The following is a 27,133-nucleotide window of genomic DNA, read 5'->3' as shown; positions in this document are numbered from 1 at the left end:
AAAAAAACACCCCCCCCCCCCCCAAAAAAAAAAAACAATGTACTTACTGTTTCAAAAAATTTCAAAGCAAAGTAAAAGAAATTAAAAGTACTTGAAAACCACTTGAAAACACTTGATTGAAAAACTCCACTCATGTAAAAAAATTTAAATTTCACACAAAAATTTCTCCCTATTTTGTTGTTATCAAAAGATGAAAAAACATGCCAATGATTAATCTTTATACTTAAAAATTCCAGAAAAAAGTTATCAAAAGGTGTAAGGAAGAGATATACATACCAGTTCACACATAAATTTATATAAATAGAACATGAGATTAAAATCTAATCATAAAATATTTGATTATGAGAAAAATCACATATAAAATGATGAAAAATATCATTGTAGAGCATATAAAATAACTAGTAAAAAGAATTATAATACTAGTTCATTTGATAAATTTAGATATATCAAAGAGAATAATGAGTGATAATAAGCCTTGAACTATCTCAACTTAAAAAACTAAAGACAAAAGCGTCACCCTATCACCTCAACCGTATAATATTTAGGAGGAAAAACAATAGTATTTGGAGGGCAATTCACGCCATCTCAAAATATAAAAATATTTAGTACAAGATGGTTATCCTTTAAGATTTGCACAAATATAATCCATAAGTATGGTTCTTTGACTATCTTTTAGTATATATACTCAATTTTATGTGGATTTTGTAAGACTATGGATTTTTTTATTATCTTTGGACAAATACACTTCTTTGTTTAATATATTTTTAGCATAAATTCACATTTGTATATATAAAGAATGAATATATGTATATTATCAAAAGTATGCTAAGAAACTCTTGATATATACTAAAATATCTTATAAACAACATATAAAACTTTTTAACAAACTATTTCACAATACAAAACATGATAAGTTTAAAACTAGCTATAAGATAATATAACATGAAATATCTCGAGATATAAAATGTCAATTAATCATATTTTTATCATATATATATATATATATATATATAATAGTGATAATATTATGATATGAGAAAAATGGGTATGCTTGGTTACCAAGCACAAATTTGTGTTCTGGGTACGTGAGGTGGTCTCATTCCCATTCCACTCATTCAGATTGGGGGGACACATGTTCACCTCATGGTGAATTGTCCATTTCGAATGAGTGGAGGGATATATTCCACCTCACTACCAAGCACAAATTGTGCTTGCCGGTACAAGCATACAATATTCCTCTCCTCCGTCTCTCTATTATATATCTCTCTCTCTCTCTCTCTCTCTATACTATAATATACTATACTATATATATATATTGTAGTCATATATATTATATATATATATTATATATACTTAACTTGTTTCATATTTATTTAAACTTGAAAGTATAAAACAAAACACGGTGTCAATGTATGTAATATTTGAGCTTTATATGATATATGTTTTCCATATTATTTAAACTGAAAGCTATAAAACAAAATCAACGTGTATGTCATGTAATATTTGAGCTATATATATATACTATATACTACTATATATATATACTTATATATATATATATACTATACTTTTTATATAGTATATATATACAAAACGAAAACGTGTATGTATGTAATATTTTAGCTTTATATATATATATATATATATATATATATATGTTTCATATTTATTTAAACTTGAAAGCTATAAAACGAAAACGTGTATGTATGTAATATTTGAGCTTTAAAGTATAACACACACAGTATAAGACCTAAACTAGAAACAATATATCCAACCTTAGAAATCTTCGTTTGAGCTTGATCTTGGTAAAAATGGATGAAGCGCAATAGTGAGTCTTGTCTTGAGTGTGTAAATGCTTCATTCCAAATTTTCGTCAACCTTCTTTAGATGTCATCGTTAAGCTCAATTTCATCCAACCTCCAACTATGGCACTATATTGCTTGATAAAATATATATCCTATATAATATCACTTGGCAAGCAATTAGTACCAAATGAGTTTTGTAAACCATCATCAAAATACGAGACCTAACAATAAAGAGCGTTCATAGGTTTAGCGTATAAATAATAATAAAAATTATCCTGAGCGATCCACTTGTCTCTAGGTGTGACAATTGCAACCTCTCCACAATGGTAGTTACTAGTTTCACTATATTTGTCGTCAACACTATTCCAGACATCATAATCAGTGGACAACAAAAATACACTCATATGCTTTCCAATAGATGTAGTTTGTCCCATTGAAAAGTAGGGGTCGATTCACTGTGGTGTCCCTCAGGAAAAGCAATTGCAATGGTCAAACTAGACATCTCTACTCTAGATTGTGAATCCTAAAGATGGGTAATGAGGCTCTGATACCACTCGTTAGATCTGATATGCAAGTTTAGAGGTGGGAGAATAGGTTCACTGTCATTATTTTCTAAAACACAGAATATGTAGCGAAAATATAGAAAATTAAAAGCTACAACCAAACCAAAAACTAACCAAGGAACACACGAGATTTTTATACTGGTTCGAATGATAATCTTATGTCCATTATTTCTTCTCATGAAGGGACTTTCTCACTATGTCAAGACTTCTCCTAAATCACAACCCGGTTCGATAGGCTCATAAAGACTGCGTCCTACAATGTGCCCAAAACCAGTCATCTAACCTAACTCTTGATAATGAGCAACACCTAACCCTAGCTAATACCAACCTTCAATTATTACCGACATGGGTACGTTGTAAAATAAAGTTTGAAATAAATAACCAAGAACATTTTAAGCACATAATTAGAATGATCTTACAGTCCTTTTGATTAAACAAACGATCTTTTAAAAGATTGAAGTGAAGCTCAGATGTTGAGTCTAAGGGCAATTCTCCTTACTAAGATGATCCGAAGATATTGAGTGTAACAAGAAAGAGTTTGTTGAGGCTTCGGGGTTCAAATCATAAATCAATCTTCTTAACACAAATCCTAGAATTTTCTCTCTTCAAGCTTTCTCTTTCCAAACCCTAGAATTCTCCTCAAATATTATCTTTTTCAATCTTATATAGCCTCTAATAAACTAGGAAAGAGATATCTAAATCATAGTAGCAGATAGAGATGAAAGGTATGAACGAATGGTTGTGATTAAATCTTGAAATCTGCAAATTCTTGTCATCTTCATCGATAGTTCCTCACGATCATTGATGGGACCCTAAGCACCATCGATGCGTGTCTGTAAATCATCAATGGTTTGATTTCGTGTTTCCATAAATCTGCCATTAGCCACTATACACCATTGATGGGGTCGTGGCCATCCATGGGTCACTATATATGGACTATCGATGTTTCGAAATCAACTTTCTGGAATTCTGCGATTGTTTAGTGTACACCGTCGATGAGTCTTGACCACCAATGGGTCCTCCTTGACTATCGATGGCTCTAAAGTTGAAATCAACGTAAATGCTAATTTTTGTGTTAGTTAGTGTAATAACTTTTGTACACGTGTGTTTGCCTGTATTGTATCATCTTAAATAAATACTAGTATCAAATGAGAATTTGTTATTACTCAATCATAGCTATTGTACAGACTATGTCATTGCACAAACAAAAAAGAATTTCTATGGCCATATATTAACCAACACCCAACACACCAAAGCTCGAACTGATCTGTGGATAGTGCTGTCACGCATCAAAGAAAAACAGTGGGGAAATTTTCCCCCATAGCCAATAAAATATGAGAAGAGAGCCATATAACTTGGATTCCATACATCTCTCACCTCTGCTCTCGACACAAAGACATATGGTATCAATCGGAGCACGTCTCCTTGGGAGATTCAAAGCAGCGAGAAGACTACCTCTCCTAGCATGCACAGGAAACTCTTAATCTTATTGTCAGGACTATTGTGTACTATTATGATTCTTATCTTTACTCTAGATTGGATTATAATCGTCAATCGAATAATTAATGATTGTGAAGAAAATTTTAGCGACCCTCCAATATCTTTTAATAGGAGGATCCCAAATTAAAAAATGAGAACTAAGGGTTCTTTAGGGGAGGATAAGAACAAAAAAAGTGATACACTATCAAATTATATATGTATATATATATATTGCTGGAAGCCCTAGGTTCATATATCATATATAAAATTGATGATAAATTACACTAAATCCCCAAGGACTTTCAGCATTTTGTAGTGAACCCCCAATAACTTTTAAAATTTGCACTAAACCCCAAAAAAATTTCACTAGTAGAAAAACGATCAACCTAGACGGAAATTTCCGTCTAGGTTGATTGAAATTCCGTCTAGATTAGGTCATCTAGACGGAATTCCGTCTAGTTTGAGTGGTTTATTTTGCTTCCGTCTAGATTGAAGCAAACTAGACGGAATTCCGTCTAGGTTGATCAATCTAGACGGAAGTCAACCTAGACGGAATAAAGAATTCTGTCTAGGTTGACAGACCAGACGGAATTCCGTCTGGTCTGTCAACCTAGACGGAATTTCCGTCTAGGTTGGTTGACAGACCAGACGGAATTCCGTCTGGTCTGTCAACCTAGACGGAATTTCCGTCTAGGTTGGTTTTTCACAACCTAGACGGAAATTTCGTCTAGGTTAACTCAATCTAGACGGAATTCCGTCTAGATTGCTTTTTTTCAGGGAAAAAAATTAATTAAATTTTGTATTTCCCTGTACAATTACATTAATATTTGAATACATCCAAAAAATATTATACACGCCACATTCAACCATCCAATCATAATCAAAATTCATAACAATTCCATTCAAAAACATCTATATAACCAAATCCAACACATTGTACAAATCCAACCATCCACTTCAAAATATACATCAATCAGTTCCGTCTAAAACACACCCAACAACATATATACTAACAATGCACATGACTAAGATAATACACGACATGAATAAATATAGTGTTATAACAAATAAAACTGTTTATTGCATTAAAAATAAAAAAACTTCATCCATCGTCGTCGGCGGGGGTATCTCTATCCCGATTACGAGAACGAGTGCTGCTCCCTCCAATATCTCCACTCTGAATGTTTTAATTGAATAATCATTATGTGGTGTTTGATAACATATTAGATAAAAATAAATTTATAAATATAAGAAAAAATAAGGTACCTGAGCACTACTCTGTCTAGCACCGGAATTATCGCCAATCGAGCTAATGATCCGTATGACACCACCATACGCGCTATAAGGAATAGCACCGCCTAAATATTATATAACATACCCCATGAGATCGTCCATCGAGTTCGCCGTCAGCGTAATGTTAGACCCTAGAGGGGGGTGATTAGGGTCTTATGCTAATCTAATCCGATTAAATGCCAATTAAAATTAATTAAAACGTTATCCTAGCAAGTATGAAAAACAACAATATTTGTAAGCTAGGATAAGCAATGTAAACAATAAGATATATCCTATATGATGAATATATATATGCAAGGATATATAAACTAACACAAGGGATAAACCATCTAAACAAGATAGTGGATAAAGTGAATGAGCAATGCACAATTGGCGATATAAAATAAATGCAAAAACAACTATGCCAAAGACAAACTCAAACAAGCGATATGATCACGGAGTTCGGACCTTCCGTCCTACGTCTCCGCTCCAACTCCCGGGGAAAAATCCACTAACTCAACCGGGTTTTCTACGTTCATTTTCTAGCTAACCGAAAACTTTACAACTCACATTCTTGCAATCACACTCTACACCCACTAAGTATTGGACCTAGCCGTGTCTCCCTCAAGTGCTCGGTTACAACCTCTCCCTAGGAACGTCAACCGATGCCACTCCTCTTGGGACGATCCCCGACTCTCACCACACACTCCTCACTCGGTGTACAAGTGTATTACAAAGTGATTCTCACAATAAGCACAAATATAACAAATGATTGTTCTCAAAACAATGTGAGAACTCAATTAAGCACAACTCTTAGTCACAAACTCACAACCCCAAATTATACTATGAATGTAAATACAATAAGCTCAAAAGGTTGTGTGTGAATAAAGAGATATAAATCAAAACTAAACTCAATGTAGTTCTAGCTAAATATATAAAATAACAATGATAATCAAATATATAAAATAGCTAGAAATAGAGTTTAGAAAACTTCTCAATATATCAAGAGTTGGAGGGAGAATAGTTGAATGCTCAAACACCAATAGATGATCTCCACAAGCTCTTGTAGAATTGAATCACAAAACCGAAACACTCAAATGCTTAAAAGCTTCTTAAAACAAACTTAAACAAACACTAAACAAGTTTAAACCCTTGTTAAAATCTTTTAAACCATTCTCTTATCTACCTTGAAAGATGACAGCAATGGGGTATTTATACCCTCTCAAACTTCAGCCAAAAACCCCAAGCAAAAACTCTCAAACTTCAGCCAAAACCCCCAAGCAAAAAGACAAAACAGCCCCAGCAAACGCTCAGAAAATAGCCGTTGAAAAAAGCAACGGTCATATAGTCGGTCGACCGGAAATTTCGTCGGTCGACCGACAGAGAGCAAAAACACGAGGCGAGGCAGCAAAGACTGTCTCGCTGGCGAGGCAGCAAAGACTGTCTCGCTGGCGAGGCAGCAAAGACTGTCTCGCTGGCGAGGCAGCAAAGACTGTCTCGCTGGCGAGGCAGCAAAGACTGTCTCGCTGGCGAGGCAGCAAAGACTGTCTCGCTGGCGAGGCAGCAAAGACTGTCTCGCTGGCGAGGCAGCAAAGACTGTCTCGCTGGCGAGGCAGCAAAGACTGTCTCGCTGGCGAGGCAGCAAAGACTGTCTCGCTGGCGAGGCAGCAAAGACTGTCTCGCTGGCGAGGCAGCAAAGACTGTCTCGCTGGCGAGGCAGCAAAGACTGTCTCGCTGGCGAGGCAGCAAAGACTGTCTCGCTGGCGAGGCAGCAAAGACTGTCTCGCTGGCGAGGCAGCAAAGACTGTCTCGCTGGCGAGGCAGCAAAGACTGTCTCGCTGGCGAGGCAGCAAAGACTGTCTCGCTGGCGAGGCAGCAAAGACTGTCTCGCTGGCGAGGCAGCAAAGACTGTCTCGCTGGCGAGGCAGCAAAGACTGTCTCGCTGGCGAGGCAGCAAAGACTGTCTCGCTGGCGAGGCAGCAAAGACTGTCTCGCTGGCGAGGCAGCAAAGACTGTCTCGCTGGCGAGGCAGCAAAGACTGTCTCGCTGGCGAGGCAGCAAAGACTGCCTCGCTGGCGAGGCAGCAAAGACTGCCTCGCTGGCGAGGCAGCAAAGACTGTCTCGCTGGCGAGGCAGTTCATACTTGTTTTGATTTTTTTCCAAAACAGTATGAAATCCTTTCTTGTGAATTTTTGAATGATCTTCTCTATGCTTGGGATATCTATTAGCATTTTTTGACGCCTACAACGTGCTATAAGGAATAGCACCGCCTAAATATTGTATAACATACCCCATGAGATCGTCCATCGAGTTCGCCGTCAGCGCAACTCTAGTCATCTCATTAGTCACCTGAATATGCAGCTCCGGGTCAATTTTGTCAATCAGATACGCAGAGATACGTGCGACAAATGGCATAGCCTGGAAACTGCTTGTGGCTGCTCTCGTCGATGTAGATGGTGTGGAGGATGCTGTGGACGATCTGATGCTTATACCAGGTGAAGCTCCGACACCATGTAGAGGATATCTTCCTCTCCTATTATTAGGGAGAAATAAATATTAAACTTTGCTCTCAAATTCAATAATGGTAAACAAATATAAATAGTATGTAGTATTCAAATTGATTCGATTTTTCACCATCCTTACCTATTATGACCCATCAGGTTCTGTGTGAGATTGATGTTCTCCTCTGCAGAAAGCATGTGAGGGTCTGGCTCGGTTTGTTCCTCCTCCTGCGAAATGTACACAGATGCAGCCTCCTTGGATGCAGTCTCAAATCCCTCCTAAATCACATATTTATAGTTAATTCAAGATAATGACCATATTATTTGTGTTCTCGTTTCCTCGTAGTGTTAACAAAATAGAATTAATAATACTACTCAAGATATGTATAAGTCTCACCACTAACTCGAGATTTGCCGTGATCTTATCCCGATTCCTCTCATCACCCCTATATTGTTCACGAAAAGTACCATATGCCGCTCTGGCCCTCAAGTGTATCGGCATTAATGATTTCCCCTGTCATATTATAAATTATGAGATTTCATAATCATACTAAACATTAAGATCTTTTAAATCTTTAAATGACATATACCGTATCTTGACAATAAACATCTTCCAGATTGGCGTAGGAGTGTGAGCCCAAGTGATGGTCATGCAGCTTCTTTCTTCTATTTTCTGACCCCTTCGTGGATTTATTCTTTAAAAAAATTCTGTAAATATAAAATGAAATAATATCTTAAAATTATAAACTAAATTTCATGAAACTAACCTTAGCGGCATCGCTGTCCTAATACATGAGGAGAGCCGTGAAATGAATCTCGTCAACTCGGTCATCGAGGTTTAAAAACCTCTGCCAGTCTTCCTCATACCTATCATAGGTTTCATGTTTGATCTCATGCCTCCATTGTTTGAGGACTGCTTCAACCTTGACATTAAACACATTAACATTGAACACATAATTCCAATTTCCAAGCCCCCTCAAAGTCCTCAAGGCAGAAGCAGTCCTGTAGATTTACATACACATTTAGTAAGGATAATTTAATATCAATTACTAATTATTAATAAATGAAAATCTAAAACAATATGCACTTACCATAAGGGCAGTCCATATCGCCTCGTATGCGGTCCATGGTAATTCTCGAAAATAAAAATAAGGGTTGATAATGGTCGCTCTACGCACGAGAACCCCAATATATGCATTCAATCGGGCCGACCAAGGACCAACGGGTAAATTAGAACTATTCCACCTAATAATGGCCCTCATTCCTCTTGGCGGTTGTTTAGAATCAGGCTTACCTCCGCCACGTCGTCCCTCTATGCGATCCTTCTTAGCACCTACAATAATGACAACATGATAATATATCATATAATATACAAATGTAAAAATTAAAAGTATTTATATAATTTACCATTCGCTATCTCTCTTTCTTTTGCTGCGAGTGCATCAGCTTTCCTAGTCTCCAACGTAGGAAGCATTTCCTGATACCTTCTCGCAGCACGTGGGTGGTACTTCCTTAAGTCAGCCTTGGACTTATGAGAGTCCGGAGGTAAAGGTAAACTGAGAAAGTCCTGGGTTTTTGGCCGCAAATCAGTATGGAATGTATATGATGGATATGTCGGGGTCCAAGTAGCACCTACATAAGAAAGAAGAATCATTAATATTAAATTTTAATTGAACATTATCAATTATTAAATATTTAATACCTGCGTCGGGGGATGGTTCTGGTGCTGCGTCGGGGGATGGTTCTGGTGCTGCATCAGAGGGGCCGGGTGATGAATATCCAGCATCTACAACAAATGAACACTATGAGCTAGATAACTAAAAATTTATAAAACATGTTAAAGTATTAATTAATTTTTATACCTGCATCCGGAGATGGTAGTGGATCATCAGCACCACTACCTGGGGTGATACTCCGTGAGCGATCACCCTCCAGGTCAAAGAGCCTCCTCATCCTCCTCCTCATCTGCAAATATAATAAAGACAATCGTTAAGAAAAAATTGTATACATGCTCATGAGATATGTTGTTATGAAATGCATTATTGTTTTTATTATGATAAGATAAAAATCGATAATGTGGTGTAACATATATAGTTCATACCTACATCTAGCGCCATATTCTGTGCGTAAGAGAATTTTTGCCAAACATCATCAGATGAACCGATTGGTTCACTATAATTATCTTCACTTTCTTCAATATTTTTTCATTGTTATTAGGAAGAACAACAGATCTTGGCTCCTTGTACAAAACCACCCAATCAGACATGACATTCAGATCTTTCACATAGAAGCATTGATCAGCTTGTTCTGCGAAAATGAATTTCTCATCCGTATATACTTCTCGGTGAAGATTGACTAGTGTAAATCCATAATGATCCTTTTGCTTTTTTGCAGGACACCACCGAACCTTGAACATCGTGTAAGTACATTGTTTTGGTTTACCAAACCCGTAAATTACCTCAACGATATCTTCTAATTGGCCATAATATAATATGTCAGCTAGAATTGGATTCTGATCTCTTATACTTGAAAAACATTCTTGAGCAAACAAGCCCATGACCCCACTGTTCTGAGTTACCCTCCTATCATCGGTCTCTAACGTTCGAAATTTATATCCATTCACCAAATGCTCATTATAACGTCTCACTTCGTGATAAGGACGTTGTGCATGGATAATAATTTCATCTGGTAATGTAGTATCATCAAGAAGTGATTTTTCAACCTTATACCACCTCATATTCTTTGCCGTTTCCTTGTTCATGTATAATCTTCGCAATCTAGGAGCCAATGGAAAATATCGAAGCACTTTGACTGGAATTTTCTTCTGTGTTATCACTGTCTCCGTTGTAATCCTTGTTGAAGAATTTGTGCGCTGTTTCCACCTAGAAACTCCACATGTCGGACACTCTTGAAGGTCTTTATTGGCTTTGTGGTATAAAATACAATCATTCGGACATGCATCAATCTTATTATAATCAAGACCCAGAGCAGAGACAATCTTCTCAGCTTGATAAGTTGTTTGGGGTATGCTATTCTCTCCTCCAGGGATTACAGTCCGAAGCAAATCAAGAAGCATTTCAAAATAATTATCTGACATACCGCTAAGTGTCTTAATATGAAGGAGTTTCAGCATAAATGAAAATCTGGAGTACTCGGTACATCCCTCATATAAGTCATTTTCACTATCTTCTAGTAGCTCCATTATTCGCTTTATTTCTACGGAGGAATGCATATCATCAATATTTTCGACACTTGCGACACCTCCTACCTCTTCAGATTCAACTTCGTTATCATATTCACTTTTGTCCCCAATATCATCCTCGACATTATCATCAACATCATATTCTGTAGGTCGAGAAAAAATATCATTCAACAATGTTTCTGTGTCATCTATTCGTTGGCCACCGGACGTACCAACATGCATATTTGGATCCTCATCTTCAGTGATACCCTCCCCATGCCAGTTCCAGTATTTATATTTCTCATCAAAACCTGATTTTATTAGGTGATTCCGTATATCATTTCTATTCAGCAGCTTCAAATTCCTACACCTACAACAAGGACAGTACATAGCACCGCTTTTTAAATTTCTCGGATTCATTTTTGCATAACGCATGAAGGCTTCACATCCCTCCTTGTATCGTGTGTCGTGAAATCTACGATGCCTAGGGATATCTATCCATGACTTGTCAGGAATTATCCTCATCTATAAATTATATATAAATATTAAATACGATTAGTCTCACAACTACTAATACATCCATTACTCTTATACATTCAACACACATCAAACATACGTTCATATATCATTTAACAATATGAATATTTATCTACATAAAATATATATAAAACATACGTAAAAACTAATTACACTAATCTTGCGGCTGTCATAGGAAGACTTCTATCCATTAAGAATATAGTAGTGCTTATATCCAACTTCATATACTTTGTATATTTTCATTTCTTGAAAATTTCGGCAGCACCTACCCGCTGTTCTCCCTGTACACTGTGCGGATGTTATTATGCGTATCAGTAATAACCCGAAACACAGAACAACATACGCTTATTGTACACGGAGAACAACGAATAGGTGCTGCCAAAACTTTCAAGAATGAAAATATACAAAGTATACAAAGTTGGATGTATGCACTACTATATTCCTAACCCGTCCGAGAAGGACAGATCCAATAATTACGAATTTCAGTACCAATTTTTTATTCCTATAATATAAAATAAACGCTCATTTTTGGGAGAAAACTTCGTCTCCTACCCAAATCTGAGTCGTATATCATATATTATAAGTCCAAATAATTGGATGTAATTATTGGACGGAAGTCTAGGGATAACGTTATCTTTTTATTCACCTAAATTGGATTATAACACATTATAAAAATTTATAATGTGTTATATATCACTCTATTTTTTACAAAAAATTATTTCACATATTTTCACATCACAAACTTAAATAATCACACATACTTATAGCACGAATGAAACTTAAATGAGTTAGGGTTTATAAGTGTTTAAAAAAAATATGATTACTGGTGTTGTTCAAATGAATTAACATGTAGTTAAGTTAGGGTTTTCAGAATTGAACTCGTGCGAAACTGGGTCTGACATCATACTGAGTTACATGACCGGGTTATCCTTAAGAATATTATATGTAAAAATTCTCCAGGAACTTCCCGTCAAGAGTAGGAAACAATTTAGACTCATATACCTATTGGAGTATCAAAAGGTCGTGGGTTCGACTCCCACTGTGGTCGCCAGCTTGTTTGCGTCAAAAGTTGTTTCTGTTATGGAATTCATTATATCTTCGGTCGATTACAACGAATTCAAAAAAGAGATAGCCTTTTTATAAGACTCCTTTTACACAACAAAAGAAAAAATTACAACTCTTGAGAAACAAACGCAGGATCGTTGTTTGGATCGCTGCTTGCGTGAGATCTTTGCCTGTGCCGGGAGCGTTTTGACTCGTGGACCACCAAATCACAGATCCTGATTGAATTGTGAGGGGTTTAATGATTCTTTCTTCGTTTATCGAAGTGAGAATTTGAAACGATATCTTATCAAAGTAAGATAGTCGTTCTTCTTGAAATCAAGTCAAAGTTCGAATCTCAAGGGATTGCCGGAAGCTCAAGAACTCTGCTCTGTCTGCTCTGAAGTGCTCAAAATGATCAGCCCCCTTCAAAAATGGCCTTCGGGGGATATTTATAACCTCCAAGAACAGTTGGCGGAAAACAGGCTCGCGAGACAGCATTTGCTGTCTCGGAGTGTTTGCTGTCTCGGCCCGCGAGATAGTAAACACTGTCTCGAAAAATGAATATTCCTGGCAGTTTTCGCTGTAACTCCCTTTCCACGTTTCAAACTCCGTTATTTTGGCAGTTATCAATGTGATTCTCGCCCACGACGTTTTCCACATCCTTTGGCAGTTAATGGACACGTGTAGGGCAGTTACAAAGGCGGTTTTGACCATCTGAGAGCTGTCTCATGTGCGAGACAGTAAATTCTATCTCGCACGGCGAGACAGTAAAGACTGTCTCGCACAGCGAGAGCAGTGAAGATGTCTGAGCGTGGGCGAGACAGTAAAAGTCTGTCTCGCCCGCGAGACAGTAAAGACTGTCTCGCGTGCGAGACAGTCTATACTTGTGTTCTTTTTGACATTTTGGATGACTTCCTTTTGAGCTGTGTTTGGATATCTCTCAGCATTTTTTGACGCCTACAGATACCCCCTCCAAAGTATTCCAGACTCAATCTTTTATAGAGGAGTTCTGGGATGCTTTGGATAAGATAGGTCTTACTTATGATCCTTTCAATGCTTGGTTGGGTAGATCGTATAGAAGAACCTGTAGATGGCTTCAACATTTGATCTCTTTGTTTCTCAGTCTATTAAGTGCTTTGTAGAATAGCTAAGGTCCTTTCGGCATGGCGTTCATCGCTTGACCGTCGTCGAGATCTTGAGTTGAAGCTGGAATTTGTACTTGTGAATTCAGCCTTTGTCATCAAATTGATGCCGCATTGTTAATCACTGTATCAGTCTTCATAGGAACACAGTTTATACTCATGTATTTTTTTGGAGTTCTCGGGAAATAGTTTAACCTCGTATACCCGTTGGGAGGTAGCCAGGTTATTCTTAAGAATATTTTGATTGATATTCTCCAGAAACTTCCTGTTGATGGTAGGGAAACAGTTTAGACTCGTGTACCTATTGGAGTATTCGGGAAATAGTTTAACCTCATATACCCGTTGGGAGGCAATCAGGTTATTCTTAAGAACATTCTGAGTAATATTCTCCAGAAACTTCCTGTTGATGATAGGGAAACAGTTTAGACTCGTGTACCTATTGGAGTAATATGGTCTCTTTTTTGTTGGTAGAGATGAACCCGATGATGGAGAGGAAGAATTTTATATTCTATCTCCTGGTCTCTTGTTTGTTGGTAGAGATGAACCCAATGATGGAGAGGAAGAATTTTATATTCTATCTTCTTGTCTCTTGTTTGTTGGTAGAGATGAACCCGATGATAGAGAGGAAGAATTTTATATTCTATCTCCTTGTCTCTTGTTTGTTGGTAGAGATGAACCCGATGATGGAGAGGAAGAATTTTATATTCTATCTCCTTGTCTCTTGTTTGTTGGTAGAGATGAACCCGATGATGGAGAGGAAGAATTTTATATTCTATCTCCTGGTCTCTTGTTTGTTGGTAGAGATGAACCCAATGATGGAGAGGAATAATTTTATATTCTATCTCCTAGTCTAAAGAAAACTTGAAGTGGGATTTCCACTTAGAGAATCTGAATTGGTTTGAATAATCCTGACTGTCATAGGGTTTGATTATTCAATTCAAAAGTAGACCTCTCGTTCATGAAATGAATCGAAAGGGGATTTTGGTTATGGTTCTGACTGTAGTAAGATTTGACCAAGTGAGAGTTTTGAGGCGCTCCTGACTGTTTAAAGGTTTGATCATTTGATTTGTGGACCTCTCGTTCATGGAAGGAATCGAGAGGGGATTTTAGCTTTGGTCCTAACTGTTTAAAGGTTTGACCAAGATAGAATTTTGTGAGGGAAGATTGATCCAACGAAGTGATCGAATCTCATCTCAGCAAAAGAGTATTCGGAAATTACCGTGGGAATGTAGTGTTTATCACTTTGTTTGTAATGATCGGGTTATCCCTAAGAAAATTACATATAGCATTCTTCTGAGAACTTCCCGTTACATGAACCATCCACCCCCAGCTTTTCTTGCGAAGCTGGGTTTATCATCATGTTTAGCTGTATGATCGGGTTATCCTTAAAAGTACCATGCATGGCATTCTCCAGGAACTTCCCGTGAAGGAGAGGAAACAGTTTAGACTCATATACCTATTGGAGTATTAAGGAGCAGTTTATACTCGTATACTTTTTGGAGTGAGATGGAGAAGAAGTTTATACTCTTATACTCATCGGAGTCAGGAAAACAGTTTATACTCGTGTATCCAATGGAGTAATGGGGAAATAGTTTATACTCGTGTATCCAATGGAGTAATGGGGAAACAGTTTATACTCGTGTATCCAATGGAGTAATGGGGAAACAGTTTATACTCGTGTATCCAATGGAGTAAGGTCGTCTTTAATCGGCTTGTTTTGCCGTTATGACGTCGGTGTCAATTAGGGCTTAGATTTTGTTTTTGAGTCCAAAACAAATATTGGTGGGATGAAGAACCCTTCTGTGGTATGCACAGTAGTTTGGATCTGTAATCATTTTAGCTCCCTCCTGATCTTTAATAGGTGGCAGCTCAATTTTGTCATTAGCGATGAGGTATTCCAATAAGGCTGGAGCTTCATCATCTTCGAAAGAATACTCTTTTTGGAACCTCGGATCGAGAGTTGCGTTCACAGGAATTGTGGATGTCGTCGGTTGACCTCTCTCAACTTTCTTTCTTTTAAGAAAGTGTTCAGCTTGTTCACCACGTAATTTTAACTCTTTCCGACATCAATGGAGAGGTTATTATGGCATGTTTGCAGGATGAACTCCTCTGTAATAGGATCTCTGCAATTCATTGCTTTGCCACGGAAGCACTTGACAAAATCGTTGACTGACTCTCCGTCTTTTTGCTTCTCATCTAAAAGGGTTCCGACTGACACTTCGGTATCATCATCGAAGAAGTTGCTGAGGAACAAACTTTCCACGTCATCCCAGCAATTGATGCTCCCTGGCTTGAGCCGTCGGTACCAATCGAAGGCGGGCCCACGAAGGGTGCCAACGAATGACCGGACCATTAAAGCCTCGTTTCCAGAGATTATGCCCAAATGAGACTTGAAATAAATCAAGTGCTGAATCGGCGAATTCTTCCCCTCAAACGGTGTGAAGTTAATCAGATTGAATTTTGACGGGTATGGTATTGAATCCCATTCTCTTGAATAGGGACAGGGAATACCCGTCTTTTTCACTTCTTGAGCCGTCATCAAAGCGTTGATTTTGTTTTCAAGCTCTTGCATTTTCTTGTCCTCATCTTCATCTCTTTCTAAGTGATGTCGAGCAGAAATAATTGGGCCACCCCTAGTGTTACTAAGCGGTGTAATTAAACCACCCCCAATGTTGTTATTGGGAGGATCTGTTGAACCACCCCCAGTGTTATTGTCATTGGGAGGTGTATCAGCCATAATGACTTTATCCACTTCTGGATCACTGTCATCTACACCATTCTGAGTGTGGCGGCTGGATTCAGCTCGCTGGCTGGACTCGGGAGGTTGAGGTTGTTGAGTTAGCAACTCTCTCATTTGTTGAATAGCTAACTTCATCTCTGTCTTCATCTCAGCTCTGATTTCTTCACATTGCTTCGCTAGAGCTTCTTGAAGCATTTGAGCAAATTGATCAGAGGTGATTGTGAGTACTTCTTTGGTTTGTCCCGTGCTAGACATCGTATCATCAGAAGCGATTGCAGAATAAGTGTCCGAGAATTCATCCTCCGAGGACATTCCTTCTTGCATTCTTTTGTAGTCTCTGCGTCTGATGGCTCCTAATTGGAGTCGAGACATCCTTTGAGTAGTTCTTGGATTGACTTTTCCTCTCGGAGAAAAGTCGGGATTTGAGTCACTTGAATGCCGCTTAGACTTTCTTTTATCAGCCACGTTGATGGTGACTTCAGGGAATTCATCATCTTGGGCAGCTGATTTTCTCTTGCGGAAATGTCTCGGCTTAGGCTTCGACAATACAGAGACTCTTCGTGGGATGGCTTCTCGTTTGAAACAGTCACATTCTGATAATGCTGCTGCTTTAACGAGTCGCGCACAGGAACAACGGGAGTTTATTTCTCGAATAACTCTCTTTCGAAAATTATTCACAACCCCAACTTGATAATATGATTCATCGGTATGATTGCCAAAAAATCGTATCGTCTGTTGGCATGACCTCCCAGGTATGACGATATCATTTGGTGAATGCGTCTTCTTCTGGGGGTGTAAAACCTTGTTGGCATTCTCAGGATAATTTATTTCTGTCTTTGAGCGATCCAAGGGTATGGAGTCTTAACGGGCTCCGAATGCTGATTTTGCATAAGTCCAGACTTTGGAATCCAAACTTGGCGGAGTTTCGGTGGTCCTTTGGTCACCGTTTCCTTCCTCCTTTCTCGTCTTTGTTGTGAGAGAGCACGGGCATGAGCAGCGTTTGCACGACGTTTTTGTATACGTTCTTTGAGGGTAGAACGAGTCCTTTTGACAATAGTCCATTCCTCCATCGTGAGTTTAGTAGAGACATGAATGATTGGTCGTTGAGACAACTGAACCACTTGATGCCTCCTCGACTCTAAGTCCGCATGATAACGAACTCTGTCGGTTTGTTCCAAGGCCTTAGCTATTTGACGAGCGCGGCGCTGACGTTGTCTCTGACGAGCCCTCTTCGTCAGTGTCGGTGGGCTTTGATTCGATGACTCTTTAACTAGATAAGAGTCATTGTGAGCAGAGGTGTTGTGGGTAAAATCCTCAGCAGCAATCAGGCGAGAGTCTTCATTTTGTGCCTTCTTTGGCATGTAAGTCTTCCTCAATTGCGAGATCCTCTTGTACTTGCGAGACAATGAAGATCTTGAAGAGGATGATGAGAGATATTCCTCGAACTTGGTTTGGTCAAATTCGTATTCGACCATGGATTCAACTGGATTCTTGATCGGCTGCGACACGACGGTCTCGGCAGCGAGACCGTTGGCTCCCACTGTGGTCGCCAGCTTGTTTGCGTAAAAAGTTGGTTCTGTTATGGAACTCATTATATCTTCGGTCGATTACAACGAATTCAAAAAAAAGATAGCCTTTTTATAAGACTCCTTTTACACAACAAAAGGAAAAATTACAACTCTTGAGAAATAAACGCAGGATCGTTGTTTGGATCGCTGCTTGCGTGGGATCTTTGCCTGTGCCGGGAGCGCTTTGACTCGTGGACCACCAAATCACAGATCCTGATTGAATCGTGAGGGGTTTAATGATTCTTCCTTCGTTTATCAAAGTGAGAATTTGAAACGATATCTTATCAAAGTAAGATAGTCGTTCTTCTTGAAATCAAGTCAAAGCTCGAATCTCAAGGGATTGCCGGAAGCTCAAGAACTCTGCTCTGTCTGCTCTGAAGTGCTCAAAATGATCAGCCCCCCCAAAAAATGGCCTTCGGGGGGTATTTATAGCCCCTAGGAACAGTTGGCAGAAAACAAGCTCGCGAGATAGCATTTGTTGTCTCGGCTGTCGAGACAGTGTTTGCTGTCTCGGTGGGCGAGACAGTGTTTGCTGTCTCGGCCCGCGAGATAGTAAACGCTATCTCGGAAACAGTAACCGTCAGGCAGTTTTCGTTTTAACTGCCTTCCCACGTTTCAAACTCCGTTATTTTGGCAGTTATCCACGTGATTCTCGCCCACGACGTTCCCCATGTTCTTTGACAGTTAATGGCCACGTGATATGGGCCAGTTTACCAAGGTGTTTTTGACCATCTGAGAGCTGCTCTGCACGTGCGAGACAGTAAATTCATGTCTCGCCCACTCGGCGCGACAGTAAAGACTGTCTCGCACTGCGCGAGACAATGATGACTGGTCTCGCCGTCGGGCGAGACTAGTAAAAGCTCCTGTCTCGCCCGCAGACAGTTGAAGCTGTCTCCGCGCACGGCGAGACAGTCAAGTCTGTCCGTGCTACGGACAGTAAAGACTGGTCTTGCATGCCGCAAGACAGTCTATACTTGTGTTCTTTTTGATATTTTGGATGACTTCCTTTGAGCTGTTGTTTGCGATACTCTCAGCCTTTGTTGACGCCTACAGGCGTCGAGGAAGGGGAGCGGGGGATGGCTGAGGCTCGGGAAGGGAGGCAAACGCCCGGTGGCGGGAGGAGGGGGTGCGCGGTCCGGAACAGGGGGGTGAGGCCGCTGAGAGCAGGCGGTGGGGAGGCCGGAGCGAGGGGGGGTCGGCGGAGGGGGGGATGGAGGGGCTCGGGGAAGCGGGGCGAAGGAGGTGGGTCCGGCGAGGGCTAGGGGCCGAGGGGCGGGTGGGGAGGCCGGAGGAGGGGGGGGGTCGGGAGGGTGAGGAGATGTCGAGCGAAGGGGTGAGGGGGATGGTCAGGGAACGGGAAGAGGGTGGCCGAAGGAGGGGGGTCCGGGAGGCCGGGGTTTGTCGGGCGGGCGGGGGAGCGCCGCGAGGAGGGGGTGGGAGGGGGGGAGGAGGGGAGGAGAGCTAAGGAGTTGAGAGAGAAATGGGGGGGGGGGTGGCGGCTGATTTGCCCTAGGCAAACTTGTTAGATTGCCCTAGGCAACCTAGACGGAATTTCCGTCTAGGTTGCCTCAACCTAGACGGAATTCCGTCTAGGTTGACTATGCAACCTAGACGGAATTCCGTCTAGGTTGCTTCAACCTAGACGGTATTCCGTTTAGGTTGCATAGTCAACCTAGACGGAAATTTTCGTTTAGGTTGAAGCAACCTAGACGGAATTCCGTCTAGGTTGTATAGTCAACCTAGACGGAATTCCGTCTAGGTTGACTGTTCCGTCTCGTTTGTCAAACTAGACGGAATTTTCCGTCTAGTTTGATCCAAACTAGACGGAACAATCTAGACGGAAATTTTCCGTCTAGTTTGCTCCAACCTAGACGGAAATTTTTTCCGTCTAGATTGTTCCGTCTAGTTTTGTCGTTTTTCTACTAGTGTTTGCAGAAAACTGCATACATCTTTGGATAAATTACATCAAACTCCCAATAACTTTCAAAATGTCTTTCTATGTTGTTGTTTTAGCACGAATTTATGAAGACTATCTTCAAACTGCAGAAATTTATTGGAAAATTTATTGTGATTTTGAAAATTTTGGGGTTTACTACAAAATGCTAAAAGTTTTAGGTTTTTTATGTAATTTGCACTTGATTAATACAATAATAAAAAATAGGTGTCAAACCAATTAAAAGATTAGTGTAAAAAATGATTCTCTTGGTTCCTATTATCTGTACTATTTTTTCTTGATTTATTGTTTTTGTTTTATATTTTAATTTTTTTGCCCCGGGAAGAGACAGTTGAGATGATAATGATTCTAATGAATCCGATGACAACCGCAGAGCACGGTCATTAAAATTTGGACCCATGACCTCAAAGCAGCGTTGTTCTGTAGTTGGGCCCATTCCTTATCCAACTTTTGGTGGGCCCAATCGTCGCCCTCAAAGCAGCCTGCAGAATTCTATCTATAGAATTGAAAGCAAAAGACTTTTCAAGTACATAAAACTGGAAAACATGTGTATTTTGAAGTCTTACTACTTAGTAGTTATGGTATAGATTATCTTTTCAGTTTTAGCGATTAAAACAGCTTAAAACGGACATGCCTGTTACTGAAGGAAAGCAGATAATAATAATAATAATTGATCTCTTTATGTGTAATTTTATCCTAAAATATTCCTTGCGTAGTTTCATCATGAGCTAGCTATTATTCATGAACTACCTATTCGTGAGAACTTGCTGGTCAACCTGTTAGGGAAGTTTTTTTTTTTTAATGTTGAAAGTTGAAGATGGGTTTCTGAGAACCCAAAAACTGTCATTTTGAAAGTTAACAACCCAAAACTTAAGGGGTATTCTAAATTTGACTTGAACAATACACGTACGCTGATTTAGAGTAGCTTTAACTTGTTCGCTCAGAAAACCACGGTTGTACTCAACTTGGCGAAGTTCCTGCAGGAAGGAAAATCCAAATTGGAGTTGGTACCCAACCCTGCTTTTGATTGAAAACAGCACCTAAATTAAGGGGATAAGGCTGGTGATTTTCTCTTTTTAAGTTTTCCAAGATGCTCTTTAAATCTTAGACTAGACAATGACCCGGTCCTATAATGTCATTTTCACCCTTCGTCACTCACAGGTTCTTTCTTTGTTGCTTGCGATCCCTGAACCTTGCAGATGTTCTTTGAATCTTTGGAGGCTGTTTGGACGTTTTAGGGTGAAAGCTTGGAAAGTTACTGTGACGGTTACTAGGACCCGCGGCTACAGTAAATTTCAACCAAAATTCCTTGGGATTGAAGGGAAATTGACCGAAGCTGTTGTTACGTGCCATCGATCTCACTATAATATATGTCAATCAAATAATGTAAAACTAGGAAAATTACTATACTCTGACATCTACGATAACTTTTCTTGTTTTTTTCCACTAAGTTTCTTATCCATTGATGATTACTTGATTGAGCTACATTGTGGATGATCCGTTCCGTTCAACTTGATCTACATATTCTAAAACCCCAACACACCAAATTTGGGGTGAACCCGTCGTAGTTTGACCCTTCATCCACTCGTATCAATTTTAACGGTTTCGAGTGAATAGAACTTTTTGCATGGCTCGACGGAGGGTCAAACCACAACGAGTTCACACCAAATTTGGTGTGTTGGGGTTTTAGAATATGTAGATCAAGTTCAACGGACCGGATCATCCACAATGTCCCTCAATCATGTGAATTCTAAAACCCCAACACACCAAATTTGGGGTGAACCCGTCGTAGTTTGACCCTTCATCCACTCGTATCAATTTTAACGGTTTCGAGTGAATAGAACTTTTTGCATGGCTCGACGGAGGGTCAAACCACAACGAGTTCACACCAAATTTGGTGTGTTGGGGTTTTAGAATATGTAGATCAAGTTTAACGGAGCGGATCATCCACAATGTAGCTCAATCAAGTAATCATCAATGGATAAGAAACTTAGTGGACGTCCACTTAAGTTGACAGAAGTTTTGCTCGTTCCTGAAAAAATATTATCCGTAATATATTCAGGATAACCTGTGTAAAGCGGGAAGTTCCTAGAGAATCCTATATAGGATATTTCAGGATAACCCGAGATCAGTTCACTATTTTAAATGAGAAGCTGGTCATTTGAATAATTCACTGTTCTTTTACAACTTTTGTTGAGATGAGATTTAATGATAGTTAATCTTTCCTCAGCAAAACCTTGTAATATAATCATGGAAGATGAGATTTGATGATTTGTAATCTCACGCTATGAAACCCCCATCGGTCGGATTGATCAACGATCATCAGTATGTATCAGTCGACAGATTATTTCGTGTCAAATTCTTATGTTTAAAATCAAAATTTCCCACCGATTAGTTTGTGCAAATCAACAAACTCATTGTTATTTGCACCCTACTCCTATTCCTCACTTGGTCAAACCTTTAAACAGTTAGGACCAAAGCCAAAATCCCCTCTCGATTCGTTCCATGAACGAGAGGTCCACAAATTGAGCGATCAAACCTTCCTACAGTTAGGATCGTCTCAAAATTCCCACTTGGTCAAACCTTACTACAGTTAGGACCACAACCAAAATCTCCTTTCGATTCATTTTTGCGAACGAAAGGTTTACTTTTGAATTGAGTAATCAAACCTTATGACAGTTAGGGTTATTCAAACCAACCTATTTTCTCTAAGTGGAGATTCCACTGTGAGTTTCCTTTTCATCAGGAGATAGAATATAAAATTCTCCCTCTCCGATTCTGGGTTTATCTCTACCAACAAACAAGAGACCAGGAGATAGAATATAAAATTCTTCCTCTCCGATTCTGGGTTCATCTCTACCAACAAACAAGAGACCAGGAGATAGAATATAAAATTCTTCCTCTCCGAGTATGGGTTTATCTCTACCAACAAACAAGAGATTGAGAAATGGAATATACAATTCTTTTTCTCTCCGATTTTGGGTTCGTTGTCCTATATAGGAAATGCAACCTATTCACACTTTGAAATCCATGTTGTTCACACATGGGGGATGTTATCTCTATCCCTTATTAGAGATAAGCCTACATCTAACACATGTAGCCTACATATTCAACAGTGTAGTTCAAAGTCTAAAAGAGTTTAATTCTTTTAGCGCAACGTTATATGTGAAACGGACTTAGATAATTCACATACTAGCCCGATTCAAACGGTAATCGGTAAAGGTATATCAAATCCGTTGATGGCTGAGGATTTGCCAAAAATCCTATAAGTATTATGGTTATTTATTCTAAACAAGAATGAGTAATCATAATAAAACCTCAATGAGCAAAAAGATTCAATATAATGAGCAAAAAGGTTCATTATGTTGACCAAGAATTTTCAAACAAAGCTACAAAAATATATGTCCTCCAATTACAAAAGTTTATACTGACTAATCTGATTTTCAAGTTTTGACAGCTCTAACGCACGAGCCTGTTCAAGCTCAGCTGCCAATTTGATTTTAAAGGCTTCTTCGTCAACGTTGTGAAGCGCGACGACCTCTTGTTCCTTTTCAGCAATTATTTTATCTTGAAGGTTCAGTTGCTGTAACAGGTTGCCTTCAATATGAATCTCCTGCGTCAACTCAGACTTCAAGACATCATGAGCGTCCTTGGCCATTGCAAGTTCCTCCTCTAAGCGAGCTATTTCTGCTCGACTCGATTCTAAATCCCGACGTAGGTTAACCTGGGCTTGTATTCTCTTGCCAACATTCATCCTAAGTTGATCGCTGTGGGCTCTTAGCTGTTGGAGCTCGAGATTAGCTGATGTTTGGGAATCACGCAACGCTTGTAGCTTGGAGTCCATGCGAGAAGCAATGTAGGAAGGTACGCTTTCAGTGCGAAGACCCCTCAGAAGGTCAACATGTTGCTTCAAGTCAACCATGTAGGCGTTGATCGAATCGGCTAAATCATTATATCCTTCATCACGGATCCCTGATATATAGCGGTCAAGAGGTTTCTTAAAACTCTCAAATCGCGATCCTTTGGAGAGAATACGATCAACCATAGAATTCAAAAAGGAGATGAAGCCGTCGAGATCAGAGCAAATGCCGGCTTTATCCGGATCCTCGTCTGCTAACAAAGCTCGGATGCGATCTGATAATGATGATGAAGGAACTGCGATGAAGGCAAATAGGTCAGTACAGGACATATATATACATACAAAACAACAAACTAAGACATACCAAGTTCGATGGAAGAACCTTCAGCATGACTTAGTTCACCCGAGGATGGTAACCTGATTTCCGGAACAACCAAGGTTGATTCAGGAATGGTAGCTGTTGATGCACCCGCTACATCAGAGGCTTTTTCAATTAAAGCTTCAGAAGACGGCGGGTCCAAGCTAAGAGGCTCTTTAAGAGTTGATTCTACAAACGAAGGAGTTACAATGAGCATAATGAGATGTTAACCCAAAATTTGAAACAAAATTATGGGTAAAATGTACCAGCAATAGGCATAACATCAGCCGACGTACCAACGCCTTCAGTTGGTCTCGCTTTTGTTGCGACCGGACTAATCTGGGGAGTGACAGTGACTTCTATCATCATAGGGTCCATAGGAGTAGAAGGTTGAGGCTCAAGAACTGATGATTGCAAATCAACCTCAGTTCCTGCCCATGGCACGAGTTCGCTACCCTCTGGCCGATCAGACGTTCCAGTAATTATAGTAGTATCAGCTCCAGCAGTTGGTCCTATAATTCAGACACTTATATGATTAATCAAGTCAAAATATATACGTATATATATATGTGGAGTTCACAGAACCAAAGTCTTACTCTCAGAAGGACCGGCTTCCGTTGAACCAATTCCAACATCTGAGCCGATAGTTGCATCAGAGGCTTTCTCTAACAGAGAATCAAGGATTTGTTGATGGTCGTCCTCTGAGATATTAAAGTCGAAATTATTAAAATCATCGACTTTGGTGGCATGGGTAGCTTCTCCTTCAATAGGCTCGTGCATCGGGATGTCTAAAGAACATGAGGAACCATAAATAACATGTAAATTTAGACGAATCTGCCCAAGACAAAGATCGATTTTACCTTCATTGGTCGGGGCTGATTCGAGAGCTCCACTACTGGTACCTGCTTCTTTTAATTTGACTAAAAGGAGAGAAAGCGCACAGGTCATTAGAGGAGGCACACGGTCCGACTCATTCATTTCTCGGATTTCTCTTCCGAGAGGAGAAAGATCAGTACCTGTGTCCGCAGCTGATGGATCAACGTCAGGAGTGGGTGGAACATCAGCCGATCCTTCCTTCAGAGCATCATGCATTTGTTGGACGAAGCTTGTTTCCTCAATTTCCATACCTCCGGGAGAAGCAGCATCAGCTGGCAATTCTCCTTCCTCTCGACTCCCTGCAGAAGTTGAACATGAAATAAGTTTGAACGTCAAAAAGTGTAAAAGCTATAAAAACAAATCGTTACCTTGCTCATCAGAAGAAGCACTACGACCAGACGCCTCTTCTACAGCAGGAAGATGAACGCGCGGTTTAGAAACAGCTTTCTTCTGTTTCTTCAGAGGGCGTGCACCAGAACCTTCATGACGATGTTTGGTGCGTAACTCAGCTCGGGGAGAAACTTGAGTTTGAGCTTGAGTAGAAGTTCGAGATATTTGCCGACGAATGAGAGGCACCATATCCTCTTCATCCTCTTCGTCGCAACTAAGAACTTCTACCGTCATCCGGTTAGGATGTTCCATGACGACTCTTTCCTTACGTTTCTTTGGAGCAGCTTGTGGTTGGGTCGGAGCGACAGAAGGCCTTACAAGTCCTCTATCAAAGAATGAATCGGGAAGGCCAGATACTTCCTCAGAACTTGATTCATTCTCGTCTTCCCCTTCTGAAGTTTCGGTTGCTTCACTATCAAACTCCTCTTCACTATCAACTGGGAGAGCCGGTTCCTTTCCTTTCCTTGATGATTCAGCAGCCTCTTTTCCTCGAGGCGACATCACAGCTTCACGAGGCGGTTCTGTTGCTTGTCGTGGAGCTATTTCCTCCTCTGAGTCTGATATCCTCCTACGTCGAGTGGCAATATTGGTGGCTATCAGCCATTTGCAGAAGAGAAAGGTCATCCTTAGGGGCGGCGCCTCTAAAGGAAGATCAAATTCAACATTTGTGCAGCCAGCAATGCTCCAGAACCAAGCCCTCGCACCATCGATAAGTCCACCTCGAAAGCTAAGGTGGCGGTTTGGATTGCCGACATATATCTGATCATACCCGAATTGACGGGCGAATCGACATGGGAGATAGGGTTCAATGTGGCAAACATCCCTTACTCTGAAGAACAGATATCCAGGTCGAATATTCATCAACCATCTGAAGCACCCGACATCCAAGATAGTGCGATTCTGCCTTGGGTCTTCAGCATCTACTAAAGTAGTATTGTAGGTACCGGAGAATTGAGGGAAGCAGGGGAAGAATTCCCAACACTTGTGAATTTTAAACTGCCTCGTTATGTCGGGTTCTTGATGCCTGATCCATTTGCAATTCTCGAGATTCTGCAACAGAGGGATGCTAGAATTTGCCGTCTCAGGAGCTTCCATTAAATCTGGTCGATGAAGTACTAACCAGGTCATCAGATAAGTATAAGGTAGCTCCAGCTTCGGAACGGACAGACTGGCAGAGGGTTTCTTTTTCTCCTGAGTAAACACGGAGATTAATTGCCGTAATCCACTATGAATATCGGCCACCATAGCGGGAAGCAAAGATAATTTGCGACCTGTAACTAGCTGGACGGCCGGATACAACACTTCCATTGGCATCGCATCTGCGGACTGATGAGGAACTACACATCTCTTTAACCATAAGGCTAGAAAACCCGCCAGCAGAGCAGTAGGGCTAATCGGAACACCAGCTTGCCACAGATAAGAGCGGAACTTAGTGCCGTGCAAAAATCCATCTTCTGAGCGCGAAGTATAAGATTGCGCGTTGGTTTTCTCTAACAGACGGTTAATTTCATCCGTACTCAAAGGAGACAATCCGCACACATCTGCCGAACGGACATCCAGGTTCTTGAAGAGGTAGTCAGCGAATTGTTTTAAGCTGACCTGAGGAGATTTCTTTCTGGCTTTGGGCTCCATCTCGGCCATGGCTATATGATAATGGCAAGTCAATTCCCATAAAGTATCATGAGTCACAGTTGAGCTATCTTTCATCTTGTTCAGCTGATTGCTAGTTGGAAAGAACTCTTGATAGGGAACATCGCCCATAGGCAAACCAGACACCTGCATCATTTCATGCAGTGGTAATCCGAGTTCCCCGTTCTTGGTAAAGAATGTATTAGTGTCCGGGTTATAGATCTCGAACAAGCAG

At 40.1% G+C, this 27,133-nt stretch overlaps 1 protein-coding gene and 2 long non-coding RNA genes across 3 annotated transcripts; all 3 read right to left on the bottom strand.

Moving 5' to 3' along the window:
- LOC109835957 lies at positions 7,868-8,318 on the bottom strand. The gene is made up of 3 exons (XR_002245748.1): positions 8,211-8,318; positions 8,018-8,134; positions 7,868-7,899 (listed from the first exon to the last, which is right to left on the bottom strand). It is a non-coding gene; the product is annotated as an uncharacterized LOC109835957 (long non-coding RNA).
- On the bottom strand, positions 9,224-9,699 carry LOC109835998. Its single transcript, XR_002245772.1, has 3 exons — positions 9,483-9,699; positions 9,323-9,406; positions 9,224-9,252 (listed from the first exon to the last, which is right to left on the bottom strand). It is a non-coding gene; the product is annotated as an uncharacterized LOC109835998 (long non-coding RNA).
- LOC109838149 lies at positions 10,344-25,196 on the bottom strand. The gene is made up of 6 exons (XM_020406615.1): positions 24,270-25,196; positions 24,010-24,192; positions 23,251-23,941; positions 11,035-11,171; positions 10,889-10,965; positions 10,344-10,397 (listed from the first exon to the last, which is right to left on the bottom strand). Exons 1-6 carry the CDS (start codon positions 24,379-24,381, stop codon positions 10,344-10,346), a joined length of 1,254 nt encoding a protein of 417 aa, XP_020262204.1. The 5' UTR covers positions 24,382-25,196.

This window comes from Asparagus officinalis, chromosome 4, assembly GCF_001876935.1.
Source record: "Asparagus officinalis chromosome 4, Aspof.V1, whole genome shotgun sequence".
NCBI classification, from domain to species: Eukaryota; Viridiplantae; Streptophyta; class Magnoliopsida; order Asparagales; family Asparagaceae; genus Asparagus; species Asparagus officinalis.
Note: the sequence above shows the minus strand (reverse complement) of the source record. Positions and strands in the feature narration are given on the sequence as shown.

Coding starts and splice junctions, on each gene's coding strand:
- LOC109838149 (XM_020406615.1), bottom strand. CDS start 24,381: ATGGACCCTATGATGATAGAAGTCACTGTCACTCCCCAGATTAGTCCG. Junction 10,966..11,034: donor GGATCCAAATATGCATGTTG/GTACGTCCGGTG, acceptor CTCGACCTACAG/AATATGATGTTGATGATAAT. Junction 10,398..10,888: donor ACGAAGTTGAATCTGAAGAG/GTAGGAGGTGTC, acceptor ATTGGCTCCTAG/ATTGCGAAGATTATACATGA.